The following is a 17,235-nucleotide window of genomic DNA, read 5'->3' as shown; positions in this document are numbered from 1 at the left end:
GCGGCCTCCCAGAGTGCTAGGATTACAGGCCTGAGCCACTGTGCGCAGCTAATTTTTCTGTTCTTCTTCTTCTTCTTTTTTTTTTTTGAGACAGAGTCTCAAGCTGTCGCCCTCAGTAGAATACCATGGCGTCACAGCTCACAGCAACTTCAAACTCTTGGGCTTAAGCGATTCTCTTGCCTCAGCCTCCCAAGTAGCTGGGACTATAGGTACCTGCCACAACACCCGGCTATTTTTTGGTTATAGCTGTTGTTTAGCAGACCCAGGCTGGATTCGAACCCACCAGCTCTAGGGTATGTGGCTGGTGCCCTAGCCGCTGAGCTACAAGTGCCGAGCCCTGGCTAATTTTTCCAATTTTAGTAGAGACTGAGTCTTGCTCTTGCTCAGGCTAGTCTCGAACTCTGAACTAAAGCGATCCACCCATCTTGGCTTCGCAGAGTGCTAGGATTATAGGTATGAGTCACTTCACCAGGCCCTAAAGCTCCTTCTTATTAACTTTTCTTTGTTTCAACAATTTTTAAAGCCCATATCATGTACCTGGCATTTTGTTAAGCCACTGTTAAATTTGTATTTCAAAACTAATTGTTGAAAATTGCAAAAAATTGAGTGAGTTATTTATTTGACCACTAGAAAGTAAAAGCCTTGGATAAATACTGTTCAGCAAATTCTGGAATGAGGGAAATGTTCATCTGCATCATCCAATGTGTTAGCCACTACCCACATGGAGTTTTGAGCATATCAAATGTAGCTGGTGCAACTGAAGAAATGAACTTTAAATTTTATTTAATTTTAGTGAATTTGAATTTAAATTGTCATATGTGGCTAGGGACTATACTGCATTGGACACGTTAGCCTTGGTTTGAGCCTGGCAGTGGGACCAGATAGAAAGTTTTCAGTTCTTCTCTTAAAAATGGAGATTCTGGCTTGGTGCCTGTAGCATAGTGGCTATGGCGCCAGCCGTATACACTGAAGGTGACGGGTTCAAACCCAACCTGGGCCAGCTAACCAACAATGACAACTGCAACAAAAAATAGCCAGGCACTGTGGCGGACGCCTGTGGTCCCAGTTGCTTAGGGGGCTGAGGCAAGAGAATTGCTTGAGTACAAGAGTTTGAGGTTGCTGTGAGCTGTGACGCCAGGTACTCTACCAAGGGTGACATGGGACTCTGTCTCAAAACAAGAAAAAAAAAAAGGAGATTTTTTTATTTTTTAATTTAAATTTCTTTCTCTTATTAAATCATAACTACGTACATTTACAGGGTACTATGTGCTGGTTTGATATACAATGTGGAATGCTTAAATCAGACTGATTAACATAATCATCATCTCACTTGCAAAGACAGATTCTTAATGGTCATAAAATGTCTAAAACACTGTTGGAATGACACCAAAAGTAATAGGTATCTGTGGATACTGGCAAGCTATAATTAGCACTCCAGTCACCAAACGCTAATTAACGTCGTGTCCTGGCATTACGACAGACACCCAGCTACACAAGGTAAAAAGGTCGAAGGCAAGGGACCTCCACACTAACCAGGATGCGCTTACGACATTCTGCGACCCCGAAGTGTATAGTGGGCTTTGTAGTTCAGCACGCTGGCGCCTCCTCTCGGTAAACTTATGTGTAGCTTCCGGCGTCCTGTTGTTCTCCGGGAGTTGTAGTCAATAGGCGCCTGGTGGGCGGCGGCTCTCGCGGACTGCGAACTACAATTCCCGGCGGGCCACGGGGAAGGTGCACCCGGCTGTAGTTGGTAGCGAGCCGACCCTCGCGATTGCCTCAGCTAGAGTGAAGCGTGTACTCTGGTGTCTTGGGAAGCTGGCTTCTGAGAGCGCGGGGAGACGTTGAAACCTTTGAGGGTGTCGCCTTGCTCACTGTGGATTTGTAGAGTCGGTTGAGCGGCGTCATGGCGGTGAGTTTGGCCGGGAATAGAGCCCTCTGGGCTGGGTCCTGGGGTTTCCAGTGCCGTCCAGACGGAAAAGTCCTTTTCTAAACAGGAGGACTCCCCCCGACCCCCGCAGACTGCTTCACGTTTAAGGCGTAGTTGTTAGGGACAATATACCTTTTTTTGCTAGCTGGTGACCAAGGAACTGATGTTTTTAACTTTCCAAACTATTTGAATGTAATATGATTTCACCGGAGATTCTAAAACTGACGTAGAGAAGGGTATGTAACATGGATTCCTCCTTTCAGCAAAAAATAGAGCACCTCTCAGTAAAACAGGCGAAAATCTATTAATGGGATTTACGTACGTGCGTGCGAGCTGCATTACTAAGATGTACGGATATGTTATGTCAGGTGCCCATAACTACTTTGGAAAAAAATAGAGCAGGAAGTGGGTCTAGATGGGAGTACAATTGCACTTTTGAAAAGGGGGATCAGCAAGACTTTGCTAAGAAGGTGGCACCAAGGAGATATGGGAGCAAGCCATGTAAGTATATGGGGGAGGAGATTTCCACGCAGAAGCAACAGTGTGAGTGAAAAGCATGGAGGGTAGTATGGCTAAAGGTCAGTGAACCAGGAGAAGGAGTGTGTGATATTGAGGGGAGATGGATTGGTGGTCAGTGGGTGGTTGTAGGTCTTGTAAGTTGCTGTAAGAACTTTGATAATAACTCTGGAAGGCACCAGAGTGTTTTGTATAGATAAGTGACAGGATCTGATTACTTGACAATTATAACTGGCTGCTGTGTTGAAGGGGAAGAATAATTAGAGGTGAAAGCAGACAGATCAGAAAGAGTTCTGAGTAATTAGCTGAGGGAAGAGGGGGGCTTGGGCCCTGGTAGAAGTTATGGAGGTTGAGAAGTGCTTGGATTCTGGATATATTCTGAAGTTAGCGCTAACAAGGTTTGCTAATGGATTGGTTGTTGATGATTTGGAAAGCTGTGGGAAGAGCAGGGGGGTGGGTGAGATCAGAGGTTGTTTATTTGTATACATTAAGTTTGAGATGCTTATTATATGTTTCAGAGATCTCTGAATCTGGACATCAGAGGAGACATTGGGTGTAGAGGGGAATATTGATGGTATTTAAAGTCATGGGGCTGGGTAAGGTTAATAAGTTATGTTGGGTATATATAGATTATATAGGAGATTCAAAAACTGAGATGAGAATCATGCACAAAGGAAACTGAGTAGGAAGAACTAGTGAGAGAGAAAGGCGACAAGGAGAATGTGGTATCCTGGAAACCAGTTAAAGAAATTTTTTCAAGGAAGAGAGTATCAAAAGCTGTTAGATGATCAAAATAAGGAATGAAAACTGAAAATTGACTATTGGATTCAGGAACTTGAACATCATTTAAACTGTTTCTGAGGAGTGATGGGTCAAAGCCTAATGAAGAGTGATTTCAAGAAAGAATGGGAAGAGAGAGACTGGAGATGACTACGAACAACTTTATGTGTGTGTGTGTGTGTGTGTGTGTGTGTGTGTGTGTGTGAGAGATAGAGTCTGACTTTGTCATCCTTGGTAGAGTACTGTGGCATCATAACTCACAGAGTGCTGGGATTACAGATGTGAGCCACCATGCCTGGCGACTATGAACAACTTTTGAGGAATTTTGCTGTAACAGAGCAGAGGAGTGATGTAGTAGAAAAAGGTCAGAAGAAGGCTTTAAAAAATGGGAGAAGTCAGGCATGGTGGCCATGTCTGAAATCCTTGCACTCTGGGAGGCTGAGGAAATTGGAGAACAGCCTGAGCAAGACTGAGACATCATCTCTACTAAGTGGAAAAATTAGCCAGGTGTCGTGGTAGGTGCCTGTAGTCCCAGCTACTCAGAAGGCTGAGGCAAGAGCGTCTCTTGAACCCAGGAGTTTGAGATTGCTGTGAGGTAGGCTGACGCCATGGCATTCTATCCTGGGCAAAAGTATTGTCTGCTTTGGTATGTGGCTATTGAGCACTTGAAATGTGGCTAGTGCAACTGAAAGGCTGAATTTTTTTTTTTTTTTTTTCTTTTTGAGACAGAGTCTCAAACTGTCACTCTTGGTAGAGAGCTGTGGTGTCACAGCTCACAGCAACCTCAAACGCTTGGGCTTAAGTGATTCTTTTGCCTCAGCCTCCCAAGTAGCTGTGACTACAGGTGCTTGCCACAACGCCCGGCTGTTTTTTGGTTGCAGTTGTCATTGTTGTTTAGTAAGCCCGGGCCGGGCTTGAACCTGCCAGCTTCTGTGTATGTGGGCGGCACCCTACTCACTGAGCTGCAAGCACTGAGCCAGTATTCATGTATTTTAACTGAATAGGATTTGATGACAGTGTTACATTGTACTATTTAATTTTAAATGGGTACATCACAGCTCACAGCAATCTCAAACTCCTGGGTTCAAGCAATTCTGCCTCAGCTTCAGCCTCCCAAATGGCTGGGACTACAGGTGCCCCCCACAACGCTCAACTATTTTTTTGTTGTTGCAGTTTTCATTGTTGTCTAGCAGGCTTGAGCCAGGCTCGAACCTGCCAGCACCGGTACATGTGGCTGGTACTCCAACCACTGAGCTATGGGCACCAAGCCCTGGCTACTAATTTTTAATCTTACTGATTTAAGTTTCAGGATAATCATGGAAAAATCTATCAGTGAGCATCTCAATTCTGTGTGAACCCAATTCTTTCTTTCTTTTTTAGAGACAGAGTCTCATTTTGTCTCCCTCGGTAGAGTGCTGTGGTGTCACTGCTCACAGCAACCTCCAGTTCTTGGACTTAGACAATTCTCTTGCCTCAGCCTCCCAAGTAGCTGGGACTATAGGCGCCCACCAAAATGCCCAGCTATTTTTTTTGTTGCAGTTTGGCTGGGGCCGGGCTCGAACCCGCCACCCTTGGTGTATGGGGCCGGCACCCTACTCAATGAGGCACAAGTGCCGCCCAACCCAATTCTTTCTTGAAGCTAGCCTGCTAAAGTATAGAGTGAATGATTCTGTCTCTTTTGTGTCTAATAGGAACGAAAAGGAACGGCTAAAGTGGACTTTTTGAAGAAGATTGAGAAAGAAATTCAACAGAAATGGGATACTGAAAAAGTGTTTGAAGTCAATGCATCTGATTTAGAGAAGCAGACTAGGTGAGTAATAGCTTGTGAAGTTCTGCACAATGTATTTCTGAAATGATTGGCTTTATAGCAGAAAAACTGCTCAGTGGAACACATAAGGCAGATTGTATTTATAATGTCAGAAATAGGCTGAGGGAGGTGACTTCCACTTTTTGCATTCAAATTAGGATCTTTTCTTTTTTTTGAGACAGGGTATTGCTCTATTGTGCAGAGTTGGCAACATTGCTCACTGCAGCCTCAAACTCCTGGGCTGAGTTGATCCTTCTGCTTCAGCTTCCCAAGTAGCTGGGAGGCAGAAATGAGCTACCATGCCCAGCTAAAGATTTAAACTTTTTGTAGAGGTGAGGTCTTGCTATGTTTTCCAGGCTAGTGTTGTACTCCTGGTCTCAAGCAGTTCCTAAGTGTGGGGATTATAGATTGGAGCTGCTGTGCCCCTTCTAAATTTTTTTTATTTTTCTGTGATAGTCTCACTCTGCTGCCTGGGCTAGAGTGCCTGGGTATCCTAGCTCACAACAGTCTCAAACTCATGAGTTTAAACGATTCTCCTGCCTCAGCCTCTGGAGTAGCTGGGACTACAGGCACCCACCACAATACCTGGCTAATTTTTCTTTTTTTGCAGTTTTTGGCTGGGGCTGGGTTTGAACCCACCACCTCTGATACATGGGGCTGGCGCCCTACTCCTTTGAGCCACAGGTGCTGCCCCTGGCTGATTTTTTTTTATATTTAGTAGTGACAGGATCCTCCTCTTGTTCAGATTGGTCTTGAACTGTGCTTAAGCATCCTCTTCTTCAGACTCTCAGAGTGCTTGGATTACAGGACTGAGCCACTGTGTCTGGCCCCTAATTTTTTTTTTTTTTTTGTTGAGACAGAGTCTCACTCTAGTGCCCTGACTAGAGTGCCACAGCATTATAACCCACAGCAACCTCAAGTTCTTGGGCTCAAGTCATCCTCTTGCCTCGATTTTTCTATTTTTAGTAGAGCTAGGGTCTCACTGTTTCTCAGGTTGGTCTTCAACTCCTGAGCTGAAGAATCCACTTGCCTCAGCCTCCCAGAGTGCTAGGATAATAGGCATGCGGCACTGCTCCAGCCTGATTTTATTTATTTATTTATTTATTTAATTTATTTATTTCTGGCTGGGGCTGGGTTTGAACCCACCCACCACCGGCATATGGGGCCAGCACCCTACTCTTTTGAGCCACAGGAGCTGCCCTATTTATTTATTGTTTTAAGACAGAGTCTCACTTTGTTGCCCTTGGTAGAGTGCTGTGGTGTCACAGCTCACAGCAATCTCCAGCTCTTGGGCTTAGGCGATTCTCTTGCCTCACCCTCCCTAATAGCTGGGACCACAGATGCCCACCACAACACCTGGCTATTTTTTTGTTGTTGCAGTTTAGCCAGGGCTGGGTTTGAACTCACCATCCTCAGTATATGGGGCTGGTGCCCTACTCACTGAGCCACAGGCGTCTCCCTGATTTTTTTTTTTTTTTTTCTCTTGCAGTTTTGGCTGGGGCCTGGCTTGAACCCGCCACCCCTTATTTTTGGGATTGGCGCCCTACTCCTTGAGCCACAGGTGCCACCCTTTATTTTTTTGAGATGGGATCTTGCTTTGTAGAGTAGTGCAATTTCAGCTTACTGCAACCTCCAACTTCTGGGTTCACGAGACCTCCTGGGTCAGCCTTCTGAGTAGCTAGGAATACAGGTGTGCACTACCATGCCTGGCTAATTATTTTTAATTTTTGGCGGTGGGGTGGAGGGTGTCCCTATAGAATTCTAAAAGTTTTTTATTTACCTTTTTTTTTGGAGACAGAGTTTCACTTTGTCACCCTCAGTAGAGTGCTATGGCATCATAGTTCATAGCAACCTCAAATTCTTGGGCTCAAGTGATTCTCTTGCCTCAGCCTCCTGAGTAGCTGAGACTACAGTCGCCTGCCCCAATGCCTGGCTATTTTTTAGAGATGAGGTCTTGCTCTGGCTCAGGCTGGTCTCGAACCCACGTGCTCAGACAATCCAAGTACTGGGATTATAGGCGTGAGCCACTGTGCCTGGCCTTTTTACATCTTTTTAACTAGTATTTTTTTGTTTTTTTTTGCAGTTCTTTTTCTTTGGCTGGGGCCGGGTTTGAACCTGCTATCTCTAGTATATGTGGCCGGTGCCCTACTCTTTTGAGCCACAGGTGCTATCCTTTAACTAGTATTTTTAATATTAGTTACTACTAATAGGCTACTCCTATTAGCCGCAGGTGCCACCCTTTAACTAGTTTAATACTAGTTAAAAGGAAATTATTTTACAGTCATAGAGATTTATCTTCAAAGAAAGAAAATACAAATTTTTAAAGTGTATATATGAAGATTTTATTGTCTTGATACTGTGATAACATCAGTTTAAAGACAAGCCATAGATAATGATATTAGGGAAAAACAAAAATAAAATGCTCCCAGAGTAATACCACAATAGATATATATATAAGATGTAATTTAGCTTCAGATATGTTGAAAAGTAGATAAATGTGCTGTTTTGCATTGAGAAAATACAATGATAACAATAACAGTTTATGGTAAACCAATTGAGTGGTTAATATGTGCTAGAAAACATGCTACTTTTTTTTTTTTTTTGAAAGATAAACGTCATTTATTGTTTAAAACCATATTACTAGGAAAACATATCACAGCCTGGAAAAAGAAAACAGACAGGCTATATTATCATTTCAAGTATAGGTTGATAGACAAATGAGGTTTTATTTTTTTGTAGAGACAGAGCATGCTACGTTTTTTACATGCACACTCATTTAATCTCTTACCCCTTAATTTTTAGCAATTTTTAAAATTTCTGTTTGAGAAATGAGTAAGCTGAGGCAGAGAGGCTAAGTAAGCAGCTCAATGTTACTTTGCTAGGAGTTGACTGGGCCTGGACTTGGTTTTAGGACTTTTCTGATTGCCAAGTCTGTCCTTGCTACTAACCTATACTCTAATGCGGTGATTCTCAACCTGTCGATTGTGACCCATGGGAACTGTATTAAAAGGTCACAGCATTAGGAAGGTTGAGAACCACTGCTCCAATGGAATTTTTTTTTCTTTTTAAGAGACAGAGTCTCACTTTGTCGCCCTCAGTAGAGTGCTATGGCATCACAGCTCACAGCACCTCCAGCTCTTAGGCTTAGGCAATTCTCTTGCCTCAGCCTCCTGAGTAGCTGGGACTACAGGCACCTACAACAATGCCTGGCTATTTTTTTGTTGCAATTTTCCCGGGGCTGGGTTTGAACCACCATCCTTAGTATATGGGGCCAGCGCCCTGCCCACTGAGCCACAGGTGCCACCCAGGAATTTTTTTTTTTTAAAGAGAGGAAACTGATGTAATATAAAGTCTCTAGTGTAGTTCCTTAAACTATAATTTGAAGCTTTTATTTGGTTCTAGAATTTTGCTTAATTTTAAGATAATTTAAAATAACTAAGAGTCAGGTGTGGTGGCTTGTCCCTCTTGTCCTAGCTATTTGGGAGTCAGAGGCTGGAGGGTTACTTGCACCCGAGAGTTTGAGGCTGCAGTGAGCTGTGATCACTTTGTTGTACTCTGGCCTGGGTGAAAGAGCAAGACCCTGTTTTTTCTTTTTTTTTTCTTTTTGTTTTGAGACAGAGTTTCACTCTGTTGCCCTGGGTAGAGTGCCGTGTCATTATCATGTCATCATAACGCGTAGCAATCCAGAGCCTGTTTCAAACAAAAACCAAAACAAACCCAAAAAATTGAAAATAAGCTCAAAAGGCTTCTTTGAGCTAGTAACATGACACTGAGTGAAAAAAGGTAAATTGCAAAAACCTACATGAAGTATACCATTTTTGTTAATAAAGTTCACAAGTAAATGAAACTACATAATAAATTATTATTTTTTTATTTTTCATATACTTGCGTTTATTAGGTTTCCATTTTTTGCCTTCACAAAATTAAAGAGGCTTAAAATTTAATAACAATAACAATGTATACGATAAGGACTAGAAATAAAACCTTGTAAAGAATGAACGAACATAAATACATTCAGAAAAGAGATCAGAGAATTGCTGCATTGAAAAATTAAGCAATAATAATAATAATGCAAAGAAAGTAACATTCACATTGTCAAATAAGGGTATGTCTATTATAGAATGCTTTGACTCTGAGATTCAGTATGGATTCATCAGTTAACTACTTTTTTTTTTTTTTTTTTTGGTAGAGACAGGGTCTCACTTTATGGCCCTCGGTAGAGTGCCGTGGCCTCACACAGCTCACAGCAACCTCCAACTCCTGGGCTTAAGTGATTCTCTTGCCTCAGCCTCCCAAGTAGCTGGGACTACAGGTGCCCGCCACAACGCCCAGCTATTTTTTGGTTGCAGTTAGGCCGGGGCCGGGTTTGAACCCGCCACCCTCGGTATATGGGGCCGGTGCCTTACCGACTGAGCCACAGGCGCCGCCCAGTTAACTACTTTTTTTTAAGTCTCAAAAAATAGACAACTAATATTTATAAATAAAAGTAAAAGATAATTTCAAAAAACAGATCATGCCAAATCTTACAGACAATAGAAAAAAGAAGAAATAATATATTTAACATATTTATAATACACAGTAATTTATTTAAGGGCACAGACATGCAAACTCTTCAAAAATAAGGGTATGGGGTGAGCATGATGGGTCATGCCTGTAATTCTAGCATTTTGAAAGGCTGCGGCCAGACTTTTGCTTGAGGCTAGGAATTTGAGACCACCTGAGCATATGTGAGCCCTGTATCTACCAAAAATAGAAAAATTAGCTGGGCATGGTGGCTTGCTCCTATAGTTCCACCTACTCAGAAGGCTGAGGCAGGAGAATTGCTTGAGCCCCAGGAGTTTAAGGTTGCAGTCTCTGGTGGTGACTGGGGAGGAAGACAGAGGTAACTTCAGTGGATTCATAAGTCTGATGATGTGTTTACAAATTTTCATTTTGTAATACTTCGTAGCATATATGTATAGTAGATACACTTCATAAGAAAACAAAACTAACAGCTTTAAAATGTGCTTTTTAAGTGATTCTACCACTGTTTGTAATATTGAGGATGCTTTATTTTACCTGAGGGGCTTTGAACTGTTTTGTATATATCTAGTGAAAACAAATCTTATGTAATCAATCAAACACTAAATTAGTCCAGATTCCTGAGAGTATTAAAGTTTTTTGTTTTTTTTTCAGTATTTCCTTGAGCATTTCAGCTTAAGTTAAGCTTCTAGTATTTGCTACTAGGGTATTTACTACTTAGTAGCCACCTGTAAATATCTTACTATTTTTCTTTTCTTTTTTGAGACAGAATTTTACTTTATCGCCCTGGTAATGTGGCGTTACAGCTCACAGCAACCTCAAACTTTTAGGCTTAAGCGATTGTCTTGCCTTAGCATCCCAAGTAGCTGGGACTAGAGGAGCCCGCCACACGCCTGGCTATTTTTTTTAGAGATGAGGTCTTGCTCTGTCTCAGGCTGGTCTTAAACCCATGAGTTCAGGCAGTCCACCTGCCTTGGCCTCCCAAGAGCTAGGGGCCACCTTGCCTGGCCCCTAAATGTCTTATTCTTTCTAAATAAAAAGTAAATTTCAGTTTTAGAGAGTTTTTAATTTTGGATTTATAAATTTGCTTTTAAATGTCTTTTAAGTAACTAAAATTAACGAATTAAAATTTGAGACAGAGTCTCACTTTGTCACCCTGGGTAGAATGCCGTAGTGTCATAGCTCACAGCAACCTCAAACTCTAGGGCTCTAGCAATCCTCTTTCCTCTGTCTCCCGAATAGCTGGGACTTTAGGCACTTGCCACGATGCCCAGCTATTTGCTTTTTTCTGTTTCTTTCTTTCTTTTTTTTTTTGAGACAAAAGTTTTACCTTTGTCAGTCTGCATAGAATAGCCTACCTTGACCTCATATCTCACAGCAACCTCAAACTCTTGGTCTCAAGTGACCCTCTTGTCCGCTATTTTTTTTTTTTTTTTTGGAGACAGAGTCTTGCTTTTACTCAATCTGGTCTCGAACTCCTGAGCCCAAGTAATCTATCTACCTTTTTTAGCCTCCCAAAGTGCTAGGATTACAGGGATGAAACATTAAATGTTATTTATGTCAAGCATTTTTTCCCTCTACTCTTGTTGTAAAACAAACTTAATGTTTCTCTTCTTTACTTTCTTTTCATATAATTGTTTTACAGCAAGGGCAAGTACTTTGTAACCTTCCCTTATCCATATATGAATGGGCGCCTTCATTTGGGACACACGTTTTCTTTATCCAAGTGTGAGGTAAACATTCTGTGTTTACTATGATGGGATGGAGGGTCTTTAATATATATTGTTTAGAAGAAAATAGTTTCTATAGAATTTATTTTCTGTTAAGGGAACTTAGAATTCCTTACTGTAAAGCATAATTTTTATGTTTAATTTGATTTAATTTTTATATGCTACCTGTATAAATACATGTTTATATTTAATTTTTATATGCTACATGTGTATATATGTGCAGGGGCCTGGGAATGTATGTATATTAAAAGTAATTCCTAAAAAGAAAAAAAGAAAATAAAAGTAATTCCTAGGTGGCTCCCATAGCTCAGAGGGTAGGGCGCTGGCCACATACACTGAAGCTGGCGGGTTTGAACCTGGCCTGGGCCAGCTAAAACAACAACAAAAAAGCTGGCCGTTGTGGTGGGCTCCTGTAGTCCCAACTACTTGGGAGGCTGAGGCAAGAGAATCACTTAACCCCAAGAGTTTGAGGTTGCTGTGAACTGTTACGCCATGGCACTCTACTCAGGGCGACAGCTTGAGACTCTGTCTCAAAAAAAAAAAAATAATAATTTCTAGGTCGGTGTAAAGAGAAAAAAGGACAATGGGCTAGCATTTTGTAATGACTAAAATCCAGCTGGTGTTATAAAAGAAGATGTGAAGAGAAAAACTAATGCTTTTGTGAAATGTCAGCATTTTGTATTTGTCTAGCATTTAAATTTAATTTTCTTTCTGTAGTTTGCAGTAGGGTACCAGCGATTGAAAGGAAAAAGCTGTCTGTTTCCCTTTGGCTTGCATTGTACTGGAATGCCTATTAAGGTAAAATTGCTCACAGGATTGGTTTCTACTCTTTTACCTTGGAGCAGTAATATTCAATTTAAGAGCTTAAAGCAAGATTTTTAAGTACTATTATGTTAATAGTTTGTGAATTGAGTTGAATTTATTATAGTGAGAATTAAAAAAAAGAAAACAGTTTTCACTAGAGCAGTAAAAAAAAAAAAAAGAAAATAGTTGAAGAAATGCTTAAATAAAGGGCAACCATTATGGTCTAAGTGGTTATTACATATTTTTTATTTTATATATTCATGTCTGTTTTAGAATCGGATAATAACTAATTCTATTTTACTAAGAAGTAAAGTACCCAGCAATTTGTGTGTTTGGGTAATATACAGAATGCTGATTTAAAATAAATGGTTATCATTCTGATAATTTTTGCAAAAATCTTCAGTTTTCTGTAAATTTATATTAGGAGCAGTTCTCAATGAAAAATGGACCAAAAAGCTAGAGTTGAAAGGATTCCCTAAAGTAATAGGATTAGGAAATTTATTTGTTTATTTATTTATTTATTTATTTATTTTTTGAGACAGAGTCTGAAGCTGTCGCCCTGGGCAGGGTGCCTTGGTGTCTCAGCTCACAGCAACCTCAAACTCTTGGGCTTAAGTGATTCTCTTGCCTCAGCCTCCAAAGTAGCTGGCACTATAGGCGCTCGCCACAATGCCTGGCTATTTTTTGGTTGTAGTTGTCTTTGTTGTTTGACAGGCCCGGGCTGGATTCAAATCCACCAGCTCTGGTGTATGTGACTGGTGCCCTAGCTGCTGAGCTACAGGCACTGAGCCAGGATTAGGAAATTTAACTCCTTTTTCTTTTTATTCTCCAACCTTTTATTTGGAAAAAATGTCAATCCTACAGAAAAGGTGAAAGGATAGTATAATAAACACCCATATACCCCTCATCTATAGTTACCAAGTTTAACATTTGCCACATTTGCTTTAGTTTTGTCTCTCTCTCTCTTTTTTCCCCCACCCATTTTGGCCTCCAGAGTGCTACGATTATAGGTGTGAGCCACCTTGCCTGGCCTTTTTTTTGAGACAGAGTATTTAGTCTGTCACCCGGCTTAGAGTGCTATGGCATTAATCTAGCTCAGCATCCTTCATCTCTTGGGCTCAAGCAATCCTCCTGCTTCAGCCTCACAAATAGCTGGGATTGCTTCACACTGGGCTAAATTTTCTAAATAGCTAGGCCCCTTCACACCTGGCTAATTTTTCTATTTCTTTTTTTTGTGGTTTTGGCCGGGGCTGGGTTTGAACCCGCCACCTCTGGCATATGGGACTGGCGCCCTACTCCTTGAGCCACAGGCGCTGCCCTAATTTTTCTATTTCTAATAGAGATTGAGGGGGGTCTCCTTCTTGGTCTTAAACTCCTGAGCTTGAGCAATCCACCTGCTTCAGCCTCCCAGAATGTTGGGATTACAGTTGTGAGCCACCTGGTCTAGTTTTGTTTGATATGATGACTTGTCATCCTTTAGTACTTCAGCATGTATCTTCTGAGAACAAGGGCATTCTTCTGTATCTTTGAAAATGGATTATCCCGTCCAAGAAATTCAGCATTAATGTAATATTATCATTTTTATTTAATCTAGTCAGATTTTTCTAGTTCCAAAATGTCCTTTTTGGCTGTTTGTTACTTTTTATTTTGTGGATTGCATATTGGTTATTTGGTTTTCAGTTCTCTTCAGTATCTTTTAATTGTTTATCATGATGATATTGATGTTTTTAAAGACTATAAGCTAGTTATTTTCTAGAATATCTCATAATATGAGTCTTCTGGTTGGTATTTCATAATTTGGGACTAAATATTTTGACAAGATTATTTCATTGACAAGGTAAAATTCCCATTGTATTACATCAAGAATCAGGTGACGTCTGCTTGTCCCATTTTAGTGATTTATGTTGATCTCTACCAGATTTTTTCATCCTAATGGTGACTTTTTTTCTTTGTAATTACTTTTAATCTGTGGGGGCTCAGTGCCTGTATCACAGTGGTTATGGAGTCAGCCACATGCACCAAGGCTAGTGGTTCGAACTTGGCCTGGGCCAGCTAAACAACAATGACAACTGCAACAAAAAATACCCAGGCGGTATTTTTGGCAGGCACCTACAGTCCCAGATACCTGGGAGGCTGAGGCAAGAAAATCGCTTAAGCCCAAGAGTTTGAGGTTGCTGTGAGTGATGCCACAGCACTCTACTGAGGGTGACATAGTGAGACTCTGTGTCAAAAAGAAAAAAACAAAAACAGAAAGAAAGGTAATCTGTGGGATAATACTTTGAGAGTATTTGAATATCCTATTACTCACTAAGTCAGTGCTTTTAGCATCTTTTGATGATCTTTGCCTATTTTAGTTGTATTAATGGTTGCAAAATCGTGACTTTCTAGTAGTATCATTAATTGATATTCTTCTGCATAGAAGAGCCCCCTTTCTAAAAAAATTTCAGTTTTATAATTATTTGTATTTTTCTTATATCTTAATACTTTCTATTTGATGTCATCTTTTATTTTTGACAATGGACTCAAAATTGTATAATTGACAGCAGCTGAGGTAGAAAGTTTAGTTTCCTTATAACCTAGGTTAAATAAGTTCGTATCTCAGTGTTTGTTTTCTATCTTAATACCTGTCCTGTCTACCTAGGAGGTTGTGGTAACTAGTAGAGTATATATGACAGTAATCTTGGAATTGAGAAACACTGTTATTAATATTGTTATTCAAGTATTCTGTCTTAATATATCATTATACTTCTAATAACTACCATACAGCATATTACTTTGAGTACTCTGAATGTTGAATAAATCCTTGCTGATTAAGTGAGGTAAAATACTAATTTATAAATTAGTGAACTTTGAGGTATGGGATTTGTTATCATTTGTTTTCTATAATCACGTATGTATAGATTTTTTTTTTTTTTTTTGAGACAGAGTCTCCCTGTGTCACCTTCAGCGAAGTGCTGTGGTGTCATAGCTCACAGCAACCTCAAACTCTTGGGTTTAAGTGATTCTCTTGCCTCAGCCTCCCAAATAGAGCTGGGACTATAGGTACCCGCCACAAGGGCAATTTTTTTTTTTTTTTCAGTTGTCATTGTTTAGCTGGTCTGAGCTAGGTTCAAATCCACCTGCCTTGGTGCATATGGCTGGCGCCGTAACCACTGTGCCACAGGTGCTGACCCTGTATAGATACTATGGAAAAAATTTCAGAAAGTCAGTTTTAGTTGGCCATAAGAATAAGACACAAAAACCTAAGTTGTATCTATCTTGAATTTCTTTTTTTTTTCCTTCTTTTTGAGAAAGCGAAGTTTATTAATTTGCCAGCAAATGAGGAGGCTGGCAGACTCTTGCCTAAAAAAATACTAGCATCCCCTGCACTGAACTTTTTTTTTTTTTTTTTTAAGATAGTGTCGGGTGGCGCCTGTGGCTCAAAGGGATAGGGCGCCGGCCCCATATGCTGGAGGTGGCAGGTTCAAACCCATCTCTGGCCAAAAACTAAAAAAAAAAAAAAAAAAAAAATGGAATTTAAGATAGTGTCTCACTTTATTGCCCCCAGTAGAGTGCAATAGTGTCATAGCTCGTAGCAACCTCAGACTACTGGGCTTAAGTGATTCTCTTGCCTCAGCCTCCCAAATAGCTGGGATTATAGGTGCTGGCCACAATGCCTGGCTATTTTTATTTTTTTTTGAAACAGAGTCTAATTATGTCACCCTCGGTAGAGTGCAGTGACATCACAGCTCACAGCAACCTCAAACTTTTGGGCTTAAGCCCCTGGTTCTCAACCTTCCTGATGCTGCAGCGCTTTAATATAGTTCCTGTGGGTCGCAACCTACGGGTTGAGAACTGCTAGCTTAAGTGATTCTTTTGCCTCAGCCTCCCAAGTAGCTGGGACTACAGGTGCAGACCACAATGCCCAGCTATTTGTTTTGTTGTTATATTGTCATTGTTTACCAGGGCCAGGCCAGGTTCGAACCCACCAGCCGTGGTGCATATGGCCCGCGCCCTAATCTCTGAGCTACAAGTGCCGGTGCCTGCCTGGCTATTTTCAGAGATGGGGTCTCGAACTCATGAGCTCAGGTGATCCACCCACCTTGGCTTCCCAGAGTGCTGGGATTACAGGCATGAGCCACCACGCCCAGCCTTTTCTGATTAGTCTTAATCTTAACTTGAGCTGTCATGTCTGCCCAGATTAATCCTGTCTCAACTTTCTCCTGTGATGTAAAGAGCAAAAAACATTCTCTTGCCCCTCCTGCCACTAGCCTGAGGCAGGGATGTAGGCTTTAGTCCTATTAAGAAAAAAAAAGAAAGGTAAGGGGATTTTGAAGGGACAAGAATCACATTTTTACTCTTTTTTCTCCCAAGCCATTCTCTGTTACATATTCTGCACTGTCAGTTTTACTCTTCCATAGCTGTGGGAGGAGGTACTTAACTTCTGGGTGCTAGGAATGGTCTTTCATAGTGTTTATTAGGGTCTTAACTTAAGCCTGCTTCTGAAAAGATGCCTGTATGTAGAGGAGGGCAAGCAGCAATACCTTATTCCACTTTAGGTGGGTTCCTTGTAATTTTCATTCTAGATGGGGCTTTGCTTACTTGCTGGGTTATCTCTGCTACAAGGGAGGATCAGTTATCATTCAGCTTCTTACTGGGGGGTTCATGGAGCTCCTGGGTGACCAAAGGACATTGTATAGTATATGCAAGTACAGATAGTGGTAAGCAAAGTTTTCCCCTAATGGACACAGCCATGGAGTAGCTGAACATGGTGTTTCCTTTAAGATAAGCTGCTGAGCTGCCTCTGCACCAGCTTGCCGTTCTCTCTCGCTTTTTTTTTTGGTAGAGACAGAGAGTCACTTTGTCACCCTTGGTAGAGTGCTGTGGCGTCACAGCTCACAGCAACCTCCAACTCCTGGGCTTAGGCGATTCTCTCACCTCAGCCTCCAGAGTAGCTGGGACTATAGGTGCCCGCCACAATGCCTGGCTATTTTTTGGTTGCAGTTTGGCCAGATTGGGTTTGAACCTGCCACCCTCGGTATATGGGGCCAACGCCCTGCCCACCGAGCCACAGGTGGCGCCCTAGGTTGCCATTTCCATCTCTTTGGCCTTTTTTCCTGGACAGCAGATGGTCATCCTGCTGTCCTGAGGCTTATTCTGCTCATTGTTGG

General features: G+C 41.4%; 1 protein-coding gene across 2 annotated transcripts in view; it reads left to right on the top strand.

The window, feature by feature from the left end:
• The first annotated feature begins 1,742 nt into the window (after positions 1-1,742).
• Positions 1,743-17,235, top strand: part of LARS1 (leucyl-tRNA synthetase 1) — a 124,458-nt gene continuing 108,965 nt past the window's right edge. For both annotated transcript variants that reach the window (XM_053565939.1, XM_053565938.1), the window contains exons 1-4: positions 1,743-1,909; positions 4,915-5,033; positions 11,197-11,284; positions 11,999-12,079. In XM_053565939.1, the coding sequence (XP_053421914.1) occupies positions 1,904-1,909; positions 4,915-5,033; positions 11,197-11,284; positions 11,999-12,079 (294 nt within the window). In that variant the 5' untranslated portion in view covers positions 1,743-1,903. The remainder of the gene's footprint in view (positions 1,910-4,914; positions 5,034-11,196; positions 11,285-11,998; positions 12,080-17,235) is intronic.

Source organism: Nycticebus coucang, chromosome 17, assembly GCF_027406575.1.
Source record: "Nycticebus coucang isolate mNycCou1 chromosome 17, mNycCou1.pri, whole genome shotgun sequence".
Taxonomy (NCBI): domain Eukaryota; kingdom Metazoa; phylum Chordata; class Mammalia; order Primates; family Lorisidae; genus Nycticebus; species Nycticebus coucang.
The sequence above is the reverse complement of the archived record's forward strand: the minus strand, read 5'-3'. Positions and strand labels throughout refer to the sequence as shown.